This window comes from Hyperolius riggenbachi, chromosome 3 (genome assembly GCF_040937935.1).
Source record: "Hyperolius riggenbachi isolate aHypRig1 chromosome 3, aHypRig1.pri, whole genome shotgun sequence".
NCBI lineage: Eukaryota > Metazoa > Chordata > Amphibia > Anura > Hyperoliidae > Hyperolius > Hyperolius riggenbachi.
Window position 1 is genome coordinate 222,806,516 of NC_090648.1, and position 16,724 is coordinate 222,823,239.

A 16,724-nucleotide genomic window follows, 5' to 3' on the forward strand; every position below is an offset into this window, starting at 1 on the left:
TGTAATACCTGGGACAAATAAAATGTGGGGGTTTTATCAACAGTTGCACATTTTATTTTAAAACTAGAATGGCTGAAAACTGAGAAATAATTAATTTTATCAGGGTTTTTTTTTTTGTAAAGAAAGCTGGCTTTCTACTCAGCTCTCTACATAAGAAAATACCATCTAGTGGAATAATAGAATAGTGCACTACACTATTTGTCCACTAAAATAAAAATCTAACACATATAAATAAAAAAAAATCTGATTAACCCCTTTCTGTGCCCCCACAGTTAACAAAATAGAAAACCTGTAAAAAAAATAAAAATAAAAAGCAAAAGTGACAAAATGTAAATAAGAATACATAAATTGGTACACTAGAGATTTAGCTTATGTGTATGCCATAAGGGTATATTATTGCAATTATACAAATTAGGGATTTATTGATACAGTACAATAAGAAAACCTAAAACTTAAAATGGAAAAAATACACCTTTATTTCCAAATAAAATATTTTGCCTTACATGGCACTAGAGACATAATTTAAACAATGTAATACCTGGGACAAATAAAATGTGGGGGTTTTATCAACAGTTGCACATTTTATTTTAAAACTAGAATGGCTGAAAACTGAGAAATAATTAATTTTATCAGTTTGTTTTTTTTTGTTATAATTCCCCTTAAAATGCATGCACAATAAATTAATTTTTAGCAAAAAGTACCACCCAAAACAAAACTCAATTTGTGGTGGAAAAACAGTGTATAGATCCTTTAGATATGATAAGTAGTGATAAAGTACTGGCGAATAAATGGGAGGAGCGCTAAAATGTAAAAATTGCTGTAGTTCATAAGAGGAAAACCCCCTAAGTGGTAAACTACTGCTTATACTGTTCAGCTAAAATTCTTTCACATACTGTCTATCCTTATTACATTTATTTCATTTATGTATGTAAATACAAAAAAAACACAAAAAGAGGGAGACCAAGAGCCCAATATAGTGCAGTAAGTTCTGGCAATGGTTGGAGAATAGAAAGGTAGGCATAGTTATACTCACAAACCAGGGTCACTTCTCAGGCAACCACTGTAAGTGCAGGTGGGGAGATTAGACCTGACCCCACTCAGGATTAAGAAGTTGCTCTCTGTAGATCAAAAGAAGGGGTAACATCCCTCCACCAAGGGTGGACTCAGACAACTTGCAATGGAACAGAGGCGCCAAAAGAATAAAACTAACTAAAACGGTTTAAATAGAGGAGGTAGCGGTGGACTTACCTCCTCCAAGTAGACACAAAATATTGTTGAATCGTACAACACAGCAATTTTATTTACATACTCCAAGGTGCAGTGTAAGGCGTTTCACAGGGTTAACTCTGCTTCATCAGACAATTAGATGGAGCAGATAACAAATGCAGGTCTAGTTCAAACCAAGCGTCTCTGTGGTAGAGCACAGAAGTGATTGGTTTGAACTAGACCTGCATTTGTTATAGGCTCCATCTAATTGCCTGATGAAGCAGGGTCACGCCTGTGAATTGTGTTGCACTGAACATTGGAGTATGTAAATAAAGTTGCTTTGTTGTACAATTCAACAATATCTTGTGTCTACTTGGAGGATGTAAGTCCACCACTACCTCCTCAATTGTAAACCGTTTTAGCTAATTTTATTCTTATAGCACCTCTGTTCTGTTGCAAAATGTATGTAAATTTATTTAGTCATCTAACTATGGACAAACAACAATATTATTTTAAATCAGTCAGGAAATATAGAAACATTTGAATAATACAAGATAAAAGTATACCTTTTGTTCGTCAGTACTTTGAGCTTCTGCTTTCTTGGTCTCAATAATTTGTGCCTTTGGTTTTTGTGCTGCTTCCTCTGCGCTCTCTGCCTCAGCCCTTATTGCTTCTGCTCTCTGGGCTTCTGCTTGCATTGCCTCTGCTCTTTGGGCTTCTGCTTGCATTGCCTCTGCTCTCTGGACTTCTGCTCGCTTTGCTTCTGCTCGCACTGCCTCGGCTTGCATTGCTTCTGCTCGCATTACCTTTGCTCTCTGGGCTTCTACTCGCATTGCTTCTGATCTCTGGGCTTCTGCTCGCATTGCGTCTGCTCTCTGGGCTTCTGTTCGCATTGCCTCTGCTCTCTGGGCTTCTGCTCGCATTGCCTCTGCTCTCTGGGCTTCTGCCTTCATGGCCTCTACCCTCTCAGCTTCCACCCTTATTGCCTCTGCCCTCTCAGCTTCCACCCTTATTGCCTCTGCCCTCTCAGCTTCTCTCTTCATTGCCTCTGCCCTCTCAGCTTCCAACCTTATTGACTCAGCCCTCTCAGCTTCTCTCTTTATTGCCTCTGCCCTCTCAACTTCTCTCTTAATTGCCTTTGCCCTCTCAGCTTCCAACCTCATTGCCTCAGCCCTCTCAGCTTCTCTCTTCATTGCCTCTGCCCTCTCAGCTTCCACCCTTATTGCCTCAGCCCTCTCAGCTTCTCTCTTCATTGCCTCTGCCCTCTCAGCTTCCACTCTCATTGCCTCAGCCCTCTCAGCTTCCCTCTTCATTTCCTCTGCCCTCTCAGCTTCCACCCTCATTGCCTCTGCCCTCTCAACTTCTCTCTTAATTGCCTCTGCCCTCTCAGCTTCTCTGTTAATTGCTGCTGCCTTCTCTGCTTCTCTCTTCATTGCCTCTAACCTCTTAGCTTCTGCCCTTTTTGCCTCTGCCCTCTCAGCTTCTCTTTTCATTGCCTCAGCCCTCTCAGCTTCTCTCTTCATTGCCTCTGCCCTCTCAGCTTCTGCCCTTATTGCCTCAACCCTCTCAGCTTCTCTCTTCATTGCCTCAGCCCTCTCAGCTTCTCTCTTCATTGCCTCTGCCCTCTCAGCTTCTGCCCTTATTGCCGCTGCCCTCTCAGCTTCTCTCTTCATTGCCTCTGCCCTTTCAGCTTCTGCCCTTATTGCCGCTGCCCTCTCAGCTTCTCTCTTCATTGCCTCTGCCCTCTCAGCTTCTGCCCTCATTGCCGCTGCCCTTTCAGCTTCTCTCTTCATTGCCTCTGCCCTCTTAGCTTCTGCCCTTTTTGCCTCTGCCCTCTTGGATTCTGCCCTCATTGCTTCTACCCTTTCAGCTTCTTTCTTTTTTGCCTCTGCCCTCTCTGCTTCTTCACGCCTTGCCTTTGCCCTTCTTACCTCTGCCCTCTGGGCTTCTGCTTTCATTGTCTCTGCCAGCTTGGCTTCTGCCTTCATTGCCTCTGCCCTTTGGGCTTCTGCTTTCAATGCCTCTGCCCTCTGGGCTTCTGCCCTCATTGATTCAGCCCTTTCAGCTTCTGCTTTCATTGCGGCTGCCCTCTCAGCTTCTGCCTTCATTGCTTCCTCTTTCTCAGCCTCTGCCTTCTGGCTGAGTTCAAGCTGTTGCTGAAGTAAGGCATATGCTTTTTGTAAAGCCATATATTCAACTTCTAAATTTTGCAGCTTCTGAAGTGTCTCTTCTTTGATCTTCCCCTGATAAACAAAATAAGATAGAGAAAAGTCAATACTCATCCACCCCATAATTTATTGACAAAAACAAAAAACAAAACAATGGCAGTGTTTTTGAAAGACTTTGGCATTCTCAGTAGCATTTTGTTCAACTTTTAAAATTGCAAGGTGAAGTCTCCCGCAAGGTGAAGTCTCCCTGCTCCCATTTCTGGAGAGCATAGCTCTCTGTATTTGTTGGACGTCCCTAATGCTCCTTTAATCCTTGCCTGATCTAGCGTTCTCACTGACCCCAATGAAGCTCTGCTTCCCTCCCAGCACTGCAAGGATGACGAGGGCCGCAGCACAAAGAGAACTGCCTGGCCAGGTAGAGGACAGAGAAAGTGCACTGGGGAACTGTTTATGGCCGAAGGATGAGGAGGGCATCCAGCATCCTCACAGCATAACCCCGGCTGATGTGCACTGTCAGGTCACGTAGTGAGAGAAGGTCCGTCACAAAATGTGTTTTTCTCCCAGCGTTGCAAAGATGAGGACGACCACAGCACTTGGGAGGATTCAGTGCTATGGGAGAGAGAGTCTGGCTGACAGGAGGATGGGGAGAGCTGGGCATGGCTGGAGGCGGGCATCAGACAACTTGAGGGGAACAGCCACACAAGATGCCCCTGCACCAAGGACGAACCAGGTTTAGCATATATTGTTTTCCTGGTTCTTGTTCTCTAAACCTAGGTGCGTCTTATGGTCAGGACTGTCTTATGGTCCAAAATATGGCATATGCTGAGGATACCAAAATCTTATTGCACTACCTCTTTACAGCTTTTGCTCTTTTCATTTCATATCCCAAGAGTTTTAATAAATGAAATATTTTTCTACATACGTACATTTGTAGCCTTTTTTTTAATTTAAAGTTGATTTAACAAGTAATTAAAGACGTGACTGTATCAGTAAGGCCCTGTGATATTGGACGCACATAGCGGAATCCCTTAACCACTTCAGGGCTACAAGTATTTTATGTCAACATCATGATAGGAGGTGGGGGCTGCAGGACTGCTTTAAAACATCACACTGTTAGTTCATCATTACAGCCACATATTAAAGTGATGGCTAAGGAGAAAACTTAGGAGAGAAAGTTAATTGCATATTGTCCCAGGGCCGTGTTTCCCTGCAGTCAGACTGTAGTCAAATTGTAGTAGCTTTCAATGATAACTAATTAAAGCTGTGGCTAAGAAACACATGCAGGGAGCATGTACAAATTTCAATAGTTCAAGATTTGTCTGTGTGGGACCTGAAAAAACATCTACCTGGAAAAGTCAAATGTTTAATGGTAGATTTCAACCTTAAAGAGGAACTCCAGTGAAAATATTGTAATAAAAAAGTGCTTAATTTTTACAGTAATTATGTATAAATGATTTAGTCAGTGTTTGCCCATTGAAAAATCTTTTAAATCCCTGATTTACATTCTGACATTTATTACATGGTGAAATATTTTACTATTCGCAGGTGATGTAGCTTCTGCATGCTTTTTTGGCAGTTGGAAACAGCTGTTAACAGCTGTAAACAATTTCCCACAATGCAACAAGGTTCACAGACAGAAAACTGCCAGGAGTACTACGGTCCTCAGAGTTTCTTGTGGGAGGGGTTTCACCACAATATCAGTGATACAGCGCCCCCTGATGGTATGTTTGTGAAAAGGAATAGATTTCTAATGTAAAAGGGGGTATCAGTGTTATGCCAACAGAACCCATTGCACCCAATGTGAACATACCATAGGAATATAATTGCATCGCACTGGAATGAGGTGATTTTGTCCGTTGCGACAGAGTGCAATGGATTCAGTGACAAAGGACCTTTGAACACAAAATGCAACTATGGTATTCCAGGAAAGTACTATTTAGGGGTAGGGTTATAAATACAATTTACCTCATTTGTTTAGTTTTACTGTACTTTAGATTTGTTTTAAATTGCACGTTCAGGCACAGTTAGTTTACATACATTTCATAAAAACATTACTGCAATTTTATGAATCATGCATAAAAAGATTTGTTTAAAAAAAGAAATATAACTACTGCATCAATTTAGATTATTATCATTATTTAGATTATTATAGTGCTTTACAGAGTATATAAAGTCTTATCACTAACTGTTTCTTTAGAGGAGCTCACAATCTAATCCCTACCATAGTCATATGTTTATTGTAGTCTAGGGCTAATTTAGGGGGAAGCCAATTAACTTATCTGTATGTTTTTTTGATGTGGGAGGATACCGGAGTGCCCGGAGGAAACTCACGCAGACATGGGGAGACCATACAGACTCTTTGCAGACTTTGCCCTGGCTGGGATTCAAACTGGGGGCCCAGCGCTGCAAGGCGAGAGTGCTATCCTCCACTGTGCCTCCATGCTGCTATGCTGTATGATGTTATTCCCTCGCCAGCAGTTTCCAGTTGCCTGCTCACTCTCTTCCCCCTCTACAAATGTATCAGTCAATAGGGACGCTAGGGTCAAGCAGTCAGTCTTCCATTGTCTCTTCAGGCCCATGTGGATAAAGGAAAAGAACAACAAACTACAGGGATTCTTTTCAAGGAAGCAAGAATCCATCCACCTGCATTATACAGTAAAGTCTAATTTATCCGGCACAGGCGGGGATTGCCTGCTGCCGGATATCTGTGCTTGCCAGTTACTTGAGAAGTCAAGCGGGTCAGGAGAAAACCGAGGAGCCATACGCAAAGCAGCTGGGAACTGCAAGAAGTGCAATCTTAGTTAGGAACACCCCCATTGTGTCTTGCCAGGCTTGCCAGTTGGTTAAGACTGCCGGATGCCTGAGTTCCAGTTAACCTGGACTCTACTATACTATTAAAATATGACTTTTATTTAAGCATATCTAAAATTACATTTAAAAAATTCCTTGATGGTGCATAATAAAGCAGATGCCCTGTTATGCAAATGAAATAACTGAGCTCGAGCAAAAAGTTGCTGATTTCTGGCGTTTATACGCAAGCTCAGAACTTTACGTTAAACAAGGTAAAATGAAAGTCTATAGACTTTCATTTTACCTTTCACATCCAACTCTGCGTTTTGATTAGGAGAAGGACCAGAGTCGCCAAAAAGAGTAAAAGCAATGCTAGATTTAAAAACTTGGGGGGAGACGTGCTCACCACCCTTTCAACAGACCAAAAACCAATAGAAACCACAATATTTGGTCAAAAAATTCCACAATTTATTGGTACTCCCAGGTGCTACGCGTTTCACGGGATTATCCCGCTTCCTCAGGCAATCAAACAGGAGTACAAGCTATAAAAGATACAAAACAATGACATACATAAATATAGGACCCCAACCGCTTGTAATAATTTAAACAATTCAACACAGGAGTCACGGCTCCACAGGATAGGAAGCAAATCACAATGCAAGTCACAGTGCAAGTCTGTAGTTTAGATATAAGGTCAATGGAAATCATTTGAATCTCAATATAGACAAGTGTTCCAAAAATATATCATGACAGCAGATGCCTAAAATATGTATCATATGAGCCACTGGTTCCAGTGTCCACATAATCAAAACTGATCAGTATGGCTCTTTTAGCCCCCTATCTAGTGGTTTTATACAGCCATAAATGATGGTATAGTGTATTGCCTATTGCGGATGACCAAGCAAACACAGGGGGGAGGGGGGGGGGGGGCGGCTTAGCTAAAATAAGACAACTGCCAGGTAAACACTAGACTGCTAAGTATTTCCATCTTAAACATAGTGTCCAGTGTGGACCAAGTCATAGAAAGACTCACCTATTGGGGGTCTGGGACGAACTCGAGCGCCTCAGTAAGGAGGCGAGGCGAACTGGGCACTATAAATAGCCCAAATGAGCGGAGAACGCCGTCTCCGCATTGTCCTATCCTCCTTCCGCTGTGCTAGGCGGAAGTGATGTATAGGGCGCATGCGCCGGAAGGTGTCGGCGCCATTTTGGAATAGGTATATTAAGGGCAACCTGTGTTATGTTCGTATGCGGCCATCTAGTGCTTCCCAAGCGTCCGATATGACGCGTATATCCAGAAGAAACTAGCGCTGTATGCGCATAGATGCCACAGAAATGTCAGAGTGTTTCTATCTGCTAGAACTAAATGTCATTTATATTAGTAGTAAATTACAAGATGGTGAAAACTTCTAACCAAGGGGACACAGGCCGTGTCTGGATAATATTGGGTTTAAGTGGGGCTAGGGGAATACCATTTACTGAAACTTTAGCGTTTAGATCCCATTTTTCATATTTATCACAAAAATAGAAGGCGAATAACAATGATAATAAAAAAATTGATAAAAAGTTCGAAATTAATAAAAATTCAAAATATACAAAAAACAGTTGCAGAAAATCACATCATCACAAAGCTGCATGTATATATAATATAAAACCGGATACATAAAAAATAAAAAATATATATAAAGCCAACTTTAGTTTGACCGATAGTGCAATCAAATTGTAGTAGCAACCGCCATTATCATCTCAGTAGATCAATTAAGGTAAAAGATAAAAATAAGACGTCAGATAAAAGAGAGGACAGGTATAATAAAACTTTATCAATCGTGTGCAATTAGTAGCACGCATAAACTCAATTTCGTTTGGGTATAAATACCGTCTTTATCTTTTTTGTCTAAAATGCTTTTTCCAATACCTCGTTTAGACCGTTAAAAGGGCACTATGGCGAAAAAATGTAAAATTTAAAATATGGGCAAACATACACAAATAAGAGGTACATTTTTTCCAGAGTAAAATGAGCCATAAATGACTTTTCTCCTATGTTGCTGTCACTTACAGTAGATAGTAGAAATCTGACAGAAGTGACAGGTTTTGGACTAGCCCATCTCTTCATAGGGGTTTCCCAGCAAGGCTTTTATTCTTTATAAAGCTATCCCCTAAAACGGATTTAAACAATGATGCTGGCCAGCTTCCCTGCTTGCTACACAGTTTTTGACAGTTGGACAGAGCAAGTGCCATTCACTAAGTGTTTTTGAAACTAAATAAATCCCTGAAAATACCCCATGAAGAGATGGACTAGTCCAAAACCTGTTGCTTCTGTCAGATTTCTGCTACCTACTGTAAGTGACAGAAGCATAGGAGAAAAGTCATGTATGGCTCATTTTACTCTGGAAAAAACGTACTTCATATTTGTATATGTTTGCACATATTTCTACATTTTACTATTTTTTGCCATAGTGCCCCTTTAAGGACCAAACTTTTTAGGATATTAATCCAATAAATCTCCTTCTGGCGCAAGGCTTCAAATGTGTTAGGAGTGTGTGGGGAAATCGCCTCTATGAAGGTGATACGGAATAGCAAAGGATTACGGTCATGGTGTGTGCCAAAATGTCTGGAGACGCTGTGGAGTGCTAGGTTATTGATAATATTCCTCTTATGTTGGCCGACCCTGCTGCGGGCCTCCTGGGTAGTGCGGCCCACATATTGGAGGCCGCACGGACAGGAGATGAGATAAATAATGAATCGGGAATCACAACTAATGTGTTGTTTTATGGGGTAAACACTTGATGTGACGGCTGAGTGGAAAGTATTGATATTGTTCACAAACTGGCAGGCTGTGCAGCGGGGTTTATTACAAGGAAAGGATCCGGGTCTGATATCACATTTGGACTGTATGTTTCTAAGCCTACTTGGTGCCAGTAGATTCCGTAGATTAGGGGCCCTCCTATATGTAAGTGATGGTCTTTCCAGGATTGTTAGTTTTAGGTAGGGGTCTTGACGTAGGAGTTCCCACCTATTCTGCAATATCGATCTGATGGTTTTGTGTTGGGCACTGTATCTGGTGATGAAGCGTGGGAATGGTGATTCTTGGGTTGTGGTTAGTGTAAGTTTAGTAGGGGCCATAAGCGTGGCTTTGTGTCTAGCATCTCTTAATAACTTGTTTGGGTATTTACGTTCCTTGAATTTATTCGTCAAAATTACAGACTGCGAGTGGAAATCATCCTGATCTGAACAGTTACGAAAAATACGTTTATATTGGCAGTAGGGGGTATTGGTGGTCCATGGTTTGTGATGGTGGCTGTTGAAGTGGATATAATTGTTAGCATCAACCTTTTTGAAAAAGTTTTTGGTTTTAATTCTAGCTCCCTCAGCGTGTAAGGATAGGTCAAGAAATTCTATGGTAGTGCAGTGGTGTTGAGCAGTGAATTGTAGACCAGCTGTATTGTTGTTTAAGTAGTGAACAAAGTGTGTGATACTGTTAGGGTCACCCTGCCAGATGAAGATTAAGTCGTCAATATATCTTCTATAGAATATAATATTGTTGTGAAAGGGATGTTGGGGATGAATTTTTGAAAGTTCTAGGAGGCCCATGGACAGGTTCGCAAACGAAGGCGCGAATGAACTGCCCATGGCCGTCCCAGTCAGCTGATGATAATACTTGTTTTGGAAACTGAAGGCATTGTGTGTTAAAATAAATTCAGCACATTGTGTAATGAAATTTCTCTGGATCATAGGCATAAGTGGATTGGTACTGAGAAAGTGATCAATGGCCTTTAGTCCAAAATTATGGGGAATGTTAGTGTATAATGACGTTACATCACACGTGAGCCAGTGAAAATTGTCTTGCCAAACAATATCCTTTATTAGCTGTATAAGGTGTTGCGAGTCCTTAAGGTAAGATGGGAGTGACCGTACATGAGGTTGAAGATGATGGTCCACAAAGACAGACAGATTACTTGTAGCGGATTCAATACCTGATATGATTGGTCGGCCTGGTGGTTTGCTAAGTGTTTTGTGTATCTTGGGTAGGTAATAGAAAAAGGGGGTCCTGGGGTGCTGATTAGTGAGGAAGGTTCTCTCATTTTTCATAAGGATGCCCTTAAGGAAGTTTTCATTTATAAATGCTTTTAATGTATTGTTGTATTCCTCTGTCGGGTCGTGATCGAGGATGGCATAATGTAGGGGATTGTCCAACAAACGAGAGGCCTCCTCCAGATAGTCCGCCCGATTAAGAAGGACAATACCCCCACCTTTGTCTGCAGGTCTAATGACGACATCATGCGTTGATTTAAGCCTGTGTAGAGCAGATTGTTCTGCACGTGTGAGGTTGGAGGGGGGAGACTCCTGTAAGTTGATCTTTAAGAGATCTTCTAAAACTAAATCCTGAAAGGATTGTAGTAGGTGGCCCTTGGATGCTGTAGGGTAGAATCTAGAGCGTCCCTTTAACTGGGTGGAAATGTATCTCTCAGTAGAGACCTCGCCTGGGTTTACTGTAATAGGTGGTATTGAGGGATTGTCCGTAATAATCAGCCTATCGTCAGGGCTGGCAGAAGACTCCTTATGTTTTTTTATTGCAAAGTGACGTTTCAATGTAAGCTTATGTATAAAGGCATTGAGATCAGTATACAATTCATTTAGGTTTGATGTGTTGGTGGGGCAGAATGATAAACCTTTCTCCAATAATTTTGTTTCATGAGCAGCCAATACATGGTCGGATAAGTTGAAGATGCTTTTTAGTTGCGGGTTGGAATTGGGCCTAGCCCTGGTACCTCTTTTTTTGTGTGTTTTGCCTTTGCCCCGGCAGCCTCTTTTCCGGGGTCAGGGTGTGATCGCTTCATGTTGGGTCTGAGATTCAGAACCACCCGATTGTTGGTGGGGCTCGGTAGGGGGAGCACCAGTGTGTTTTGGGATAGAGAGGCTGGTAGGTCTAAAAAACATGCTGTAGTCAGAGTACTGTCTAAATTTTCCGTGGTGTCCGGTATATCATTAAGAGCTGATGGGTCTACAGGGTGGTCTGAATTCTGTGTTGATGTCTCATATACACTAAATTGGGAGATATTAATGGTGTCTATAGTGGTACTGCAAGCATCATTGGCTGGTGTGATACTCTTTGGGTCAGGTATGAGAGGAGCACATAATGTGGCCGGTGGCGGCCCTTTAAGAAATTTGTATAGTGGTTTCAAATTACCGGATTTAGGTATGGTTTTATTGTTTTTAATTTTGATGTTTGGTAATTTTCCTTTTCTAGATTTAACTTTAAGGATTGGGTCCTTTTTAGGTTTAATTGTGGGGGTATTTTTATTTTCTGGTGTGGTTTTAGGGACCGCAGGGGGGTCGGCCAACCCCGTCTCCATTGTGGAGGAAGAGTTGATAGTAGGCCCACCAAAAAGTGTTTTTTCAAGTGTAGTGGTGTGGGCGAAACTGAACTTAGGTGGAACAAATGCTGGGAGAGGTGGTAATGGCGTGACAGGTGCTGTGATTGGTGGTGGAAAAGTCGGTGGTGGCAGGGGGCAAGGGGGTGGGTAGGAAGGAAAGAGGCGAGGTGTTGGTGGGGGAATAGTGATGCTCATAAGTGGCAACAGTGGGGGACGTGGGGGTATAGGATCGGTTATAGGGAACCGAGTTTTACGCTCACGTTCCCTAGCATAGCAGAGCATAGGGAACGTGAGCGTAAAACTCGGTTCCCTATAACCGATCCTATACCCCCACGTCCCCCACTGTTGCCACTTATGAGCATCATTATTCCCCCACCAACACCTCGCCTCTTTCCTTCCTACCCACCCCCTTGCCCCCTGCCACCACCGACTTTTCCACCACCAATCACAGCACCTGTCACGCCATTACCACCTCCCCCAGCATTTGTTCCACCTAAGTTCAGTTTCGCCCACACCACTACACTTGAAAAAACACTTTTTGGTGGGCCTACTATCAACTCTTCCTCCACAATGGAGACGGGGTTGGCCGACCCCCCTGCGGTCCCTAAAACCACACCAGAAAATAAAAATACCCCCACAATTAAACCTAAAAAGGACCCAATCCTTAAAGTTAAATCTAGAAAAGGAAAATTACCAAACATCAAAATTAAAAACAATAAAACCATACCTAAATCCGGTAATTTGAAACCACTATACAAATTTCTTAAAGGGCCGCCACCGGCCACATTATGTGCTCCTCTCATACCTGACCCAAAGAGTATCACACCAGCCAATGATGCTTGCAGTACCACTATAGACACCATTAATATCTCCCAATTTAGTGTATATGAGACATCAACACAGAATTCAGACCACCCTGTAGACCCATCAGCTCTTAATGATATACCGGACACCACGGAAAATTTAGACAGTACTCTGACTACAGCATGTTTTTTAGACCTACCAGCCTCTCTATCCCAAAACACACTGGTGCTCCCCCTACCGAGCCCCACCAACAATCGGGTGGTTCTGAATCTCAGACCCAACATGAAGCGATCACACCCTGACCCCGGAAAAGAGGCTGCCGGGGCAAAGGCAAAACACACAAAAAAAGAGGTACCAGGGCTAGGCCCAATTCCAACCCGCAACTAAAAAGCATCTTCAACTTATCCGACCATGTATTGGCTGCTCATGAAACAAAATTATTGGAGAAAGGTTTATCATTCTGCCCCACCAACACATCAAACCTAAATGAATTGTATACTGATCTCAATGCCTTTATACGTAAGCTTACATTGAAACGTCACTTTGCAATAAAAAAACATAAGGAGTCTTCTGCCAGCCCTGACGATAGGCTGATTATTACGGACAATCCCTCAATACCACCTATTACAGTAAACCCAGGCGAGGTCTCTACTGAGAGATACATTTCCACCCAGTTAAAGGGACGCTCTAGATTCTACCCTACAGCATCCAAGGGCCACCTACTACAATCCTTTCAGGATTTAGTTTTAGAAGATCTCTTAAAGATCAACTTACAGGAGTCTCCCCCCTCCAACCTCACACGTGCAGAACAATCTGCTCTACACAGGCTTAAATCAACGCATGATGTCGTCATTAGACCTGCAGACAAAGGTGGGGGTATTGTCCTTCTTAATCGGGCGGACTATCTGGAGGAGGCCTCTCGTTTGTTGGACAATCCCCTACATTATGCCATCCTCGATCACGACCCGACAGAGGAATACAACAATACATTAAAAGCATTTATAAATGAAAACTTCCTTAAGGGCATCCTTACGAAAAATGAGAGAACCTTCCTCACTAATCAGCACCCCAGGACCCCCTTTTTCTATTACCTACCCAAGATACACAAAACACTTAGCAAACCACCAGGCCGACCAATCATATCAGGTATTGAATCCGCTACAAGTAATCTGTCTGTCTTTGTGGACCATCATCTTCAACCTCATGTACGGTCACTCCCATCTTACCTTAAGGACTCGCAACACCTTATACAGCTAATAAAGGATATTGTTTGGCAAGACAATTTTCACTGGCTCACGTGTGATGTAACGTCATTATACACTAACATTCCCCATAATTTTGGACTAAAGGCCATTGATCACTTTCTCAGTACCAATCCACTTATGCCTATGATCCAGAGAAATTTCATTACACAATGTGCTGAATTTATTTTAACACACAATGCCTTCAGTTTCCAAAACAAGTATTATCATCAGCTGACTGGGACGGCCATGGGCAGTTCATTCGCGCCTTCGTTTGCGAACCTGTCCATGGGCCTCCTAGAACTTTCAAAAATTCATCCCCAACATCCCTTTTACAACAATATTATATTCTATAGAAGATATATTGACGACTTAATCTTCATCTGGCAGGGTGACCCTAACAGTATCACACACTTTGTTCACTACTTAAACAACAATACAGCTGGTCTACAATTCACTGCTCAACACCACTGCACTACCATAGAATTTCTTGACCTATCCTTACACGCTGAGGGAGCTAGAATTAAAACCAAAAACTTTTTCAAAAAGGTTGATGCTAACAATTATATCCACTTCAACAGCCACCATCACAAACCATGGACCACCAATACCCCCTACTGCCAATATAAACGTATTTTTCGTAACTGTTCAGATCAGGATGATTTCCACTCGCAGTCTGTAATTTTGACGAATAAATTCAAGGAACGTAAATACCCAAACAAGTTATTAAGAGATGCTAGACACAAAGCCACGCTTATGGCCCCTACTAAACTTACACTAACCACAACCCAAGAATCACCATTCCCACGCTTCATCACCAGATACAGTGCCCAACACAAAACCATCAGATCGATATTGCAGAATAGGTGGGAACTCCTACGTCAAGACCCCTACCTAAAACTAACAATCCCGGAAAGACCATCACTTACATATAGGAGGGCCCCTAATCTACGCAATCTACTGGCACCAAGTAGGCTTAGAAACATACAGTCCAAATGTGATATCAGACCCGGATCCTTTCCTTGTAATAAACCCCGCTGCACAGCCTGCCAGTTTGTGAACAATATCAATACTTTCCACTCAGCCGTCACATCAAGTGTTTACCCCATAAAACAACACATTAGTTGTGATTCCCGATTCATTATTTATCTCATCTCCTGTCCGTGCGGCCTCCAATATGTGGGCCGCACTACCCAGGAGGCCCGCAGCAGGGTCGGCCAACATAAGAGGAATATTATCAATAACCTAGCACTCCACAGCGTCTCCAGACATTTTGGCACACACCATGACCGTAATCCTTTGCTATTCCGTATCACCTTCATAGAGGCGATTTCCCCACACACTCCTAACACATTTGAAGCCTTGCGCCAGAAGGAGATTTATTGGATTAATATCCTAAAAAGCTTGGTCCCTAACGGTCTAAACGAGGTATTGGAAAAAGCATTTTAGACAAAAAAGATAAAGACGGTATTTATACCCAAACGAAATTGAGTTTATGCGTGCTACTAATTGCACACGATTGATAAAGTTTTATTATACCTGTCCTCTCTTTTATCTGACGTCTTATTTTTATCTTTTACCTTAATTGATCTACTGAGATAATAATGGCGGTTGCTACTACAATTTGATTGCACTATCGGTCAAACTAAAGTTGGCTTTATATATATTTTTTATTTTTTATGTATCCGGTTTTATATTATATATACATGCAGCTTTGTGATGATGTGATTTTCTGCAACTGTTTTTTGTATATTTTGAATTTTTATTAATTTCGAACTTTTTATCAATTTTTTTATTATCATTGTTATTCGCCTTCTATTTTTGTGATAAATATGAAAAATGGGATCTAAACGCTAAAGTTTCAGTAAATGGTATTCCCCTAGCCCCACTTAAACCCAATATTATCCAGACACGGCCTGTGTCCCCTTGGTTAGAAGTTTTCACCATCTTGTAATTTACTACTAATATAAATGACATTTAGTTCTAGCAGATAGAAACACTCTGACATTTCTGTGGCATCTATGCGCATACAGCGCTAGTTTCTTCTGGATATACGCGTCATATCGGACGCTTGGGAAGCACTAGATGGCCGCATACGAACATAACACAGGTTGCCCTTAATATACCTATTCCAAAATGGCGCCGACACCTTCCGGCGCATGCGCCCTATACATCACTTCCGCCTAGCACAGCGGAAGGAGGATAGGACAATGCGGAGACGGCGTTCTCCGCTCATTTGGGCTATTTATAGTGCCCAGTTCGCCTCGCCTCCTTACTGAGGCGCTCGAGTTCGTCCCAGACCCCCAATAGGTGAGTCTTTCTATGACTTGGTCCACACTGGACACTATGTTTAAGATGGAAATACTTAGCAGTCTAGTGTTTACCTGGCAGTTGTCTTATTTTAGCTAAGCCGCCCCCCCCCCTCCCCCCTGTGTTTGCTTGGTCATCCGCAATAGGCAATACACTATACCATCATTTATGGCTGTATAAAACCACTAGATAGGGGGCTAAAAGAGCCATACTGATCAGTTTTGATTATGTGGACACTGGAACCAGTGGCTCATATGATACATATTTTAGGCATCTGCTGTCATGATATATTTTTGGAACACTTGTCTATATTGAGATTCAAATGATTTCCATTGACCTTATATCTAAACTACAGACTTGCACTGTGACTTGCATTGTGATTTGCTTCCTATCCTGTGGAGCCGCGACTCCTGTGTTGAATTGTTTAAATTATTACAAGCGGTTGGGGTCCTATATTTATGTATGTCATTGTTTTGTATCTTTTATAGCTTGTACTCCTGTTTGATTGCCTGAGGAAGCGGGATAATCCCGTGAAACGCGTAGCACCTGTGAGTACCAATAAATTGTGGAATTTTTTGACCAAATATTGTGGTTTCTATTGGTTTTTGGTCTGTTGAAAGGGTGGTGAGCACGTCTCCCCCCAAGTTTTTAAATCTAGCATTGCTTTTACTCTTTTTGGCGCCTCTGGTCCTTCTCCTAATCAAAATGCAGTCCACCTGCGGTGGCAAGGATTTTTCCTGATTTTCTTCTACAGAGAGCGACATCTTACACCTGAGTGGGGTCAGGTTCTAATTCTCCCCACCCGCATATGGAGTGGTTGCCTAGGGGCA

General features: G+C 42.2%; 1 protein-coding gene across 5 annotated transcripts in view; it reads right to left on the minus strand.

The window, feature by feature from the left end:
• Positions 1-16,724, minus strand: part of ALPK3 (alpha kinase 3) — a 182,417-nt gene that overhangs the window by 34,936 nt on the left and 130,757 nt on the right. For 4 of the 5 annotated variants that reach the window (XM_068275812.1, XM_068275810.1, XM_068275811.1 and 1 more), the window contains one exon: positions 1,773-3,449. In XM_068275812.1, the coding sequence (XP_068131913.1) occupies positions 1,773-3,449 (1,677 nt within the window). The remainder of the gene's footprint in view (positions 1-1,772; positions 3,450-16,724) is intronic. The other variant, XM_068275815.1, reaches the window with a different exon arrangement.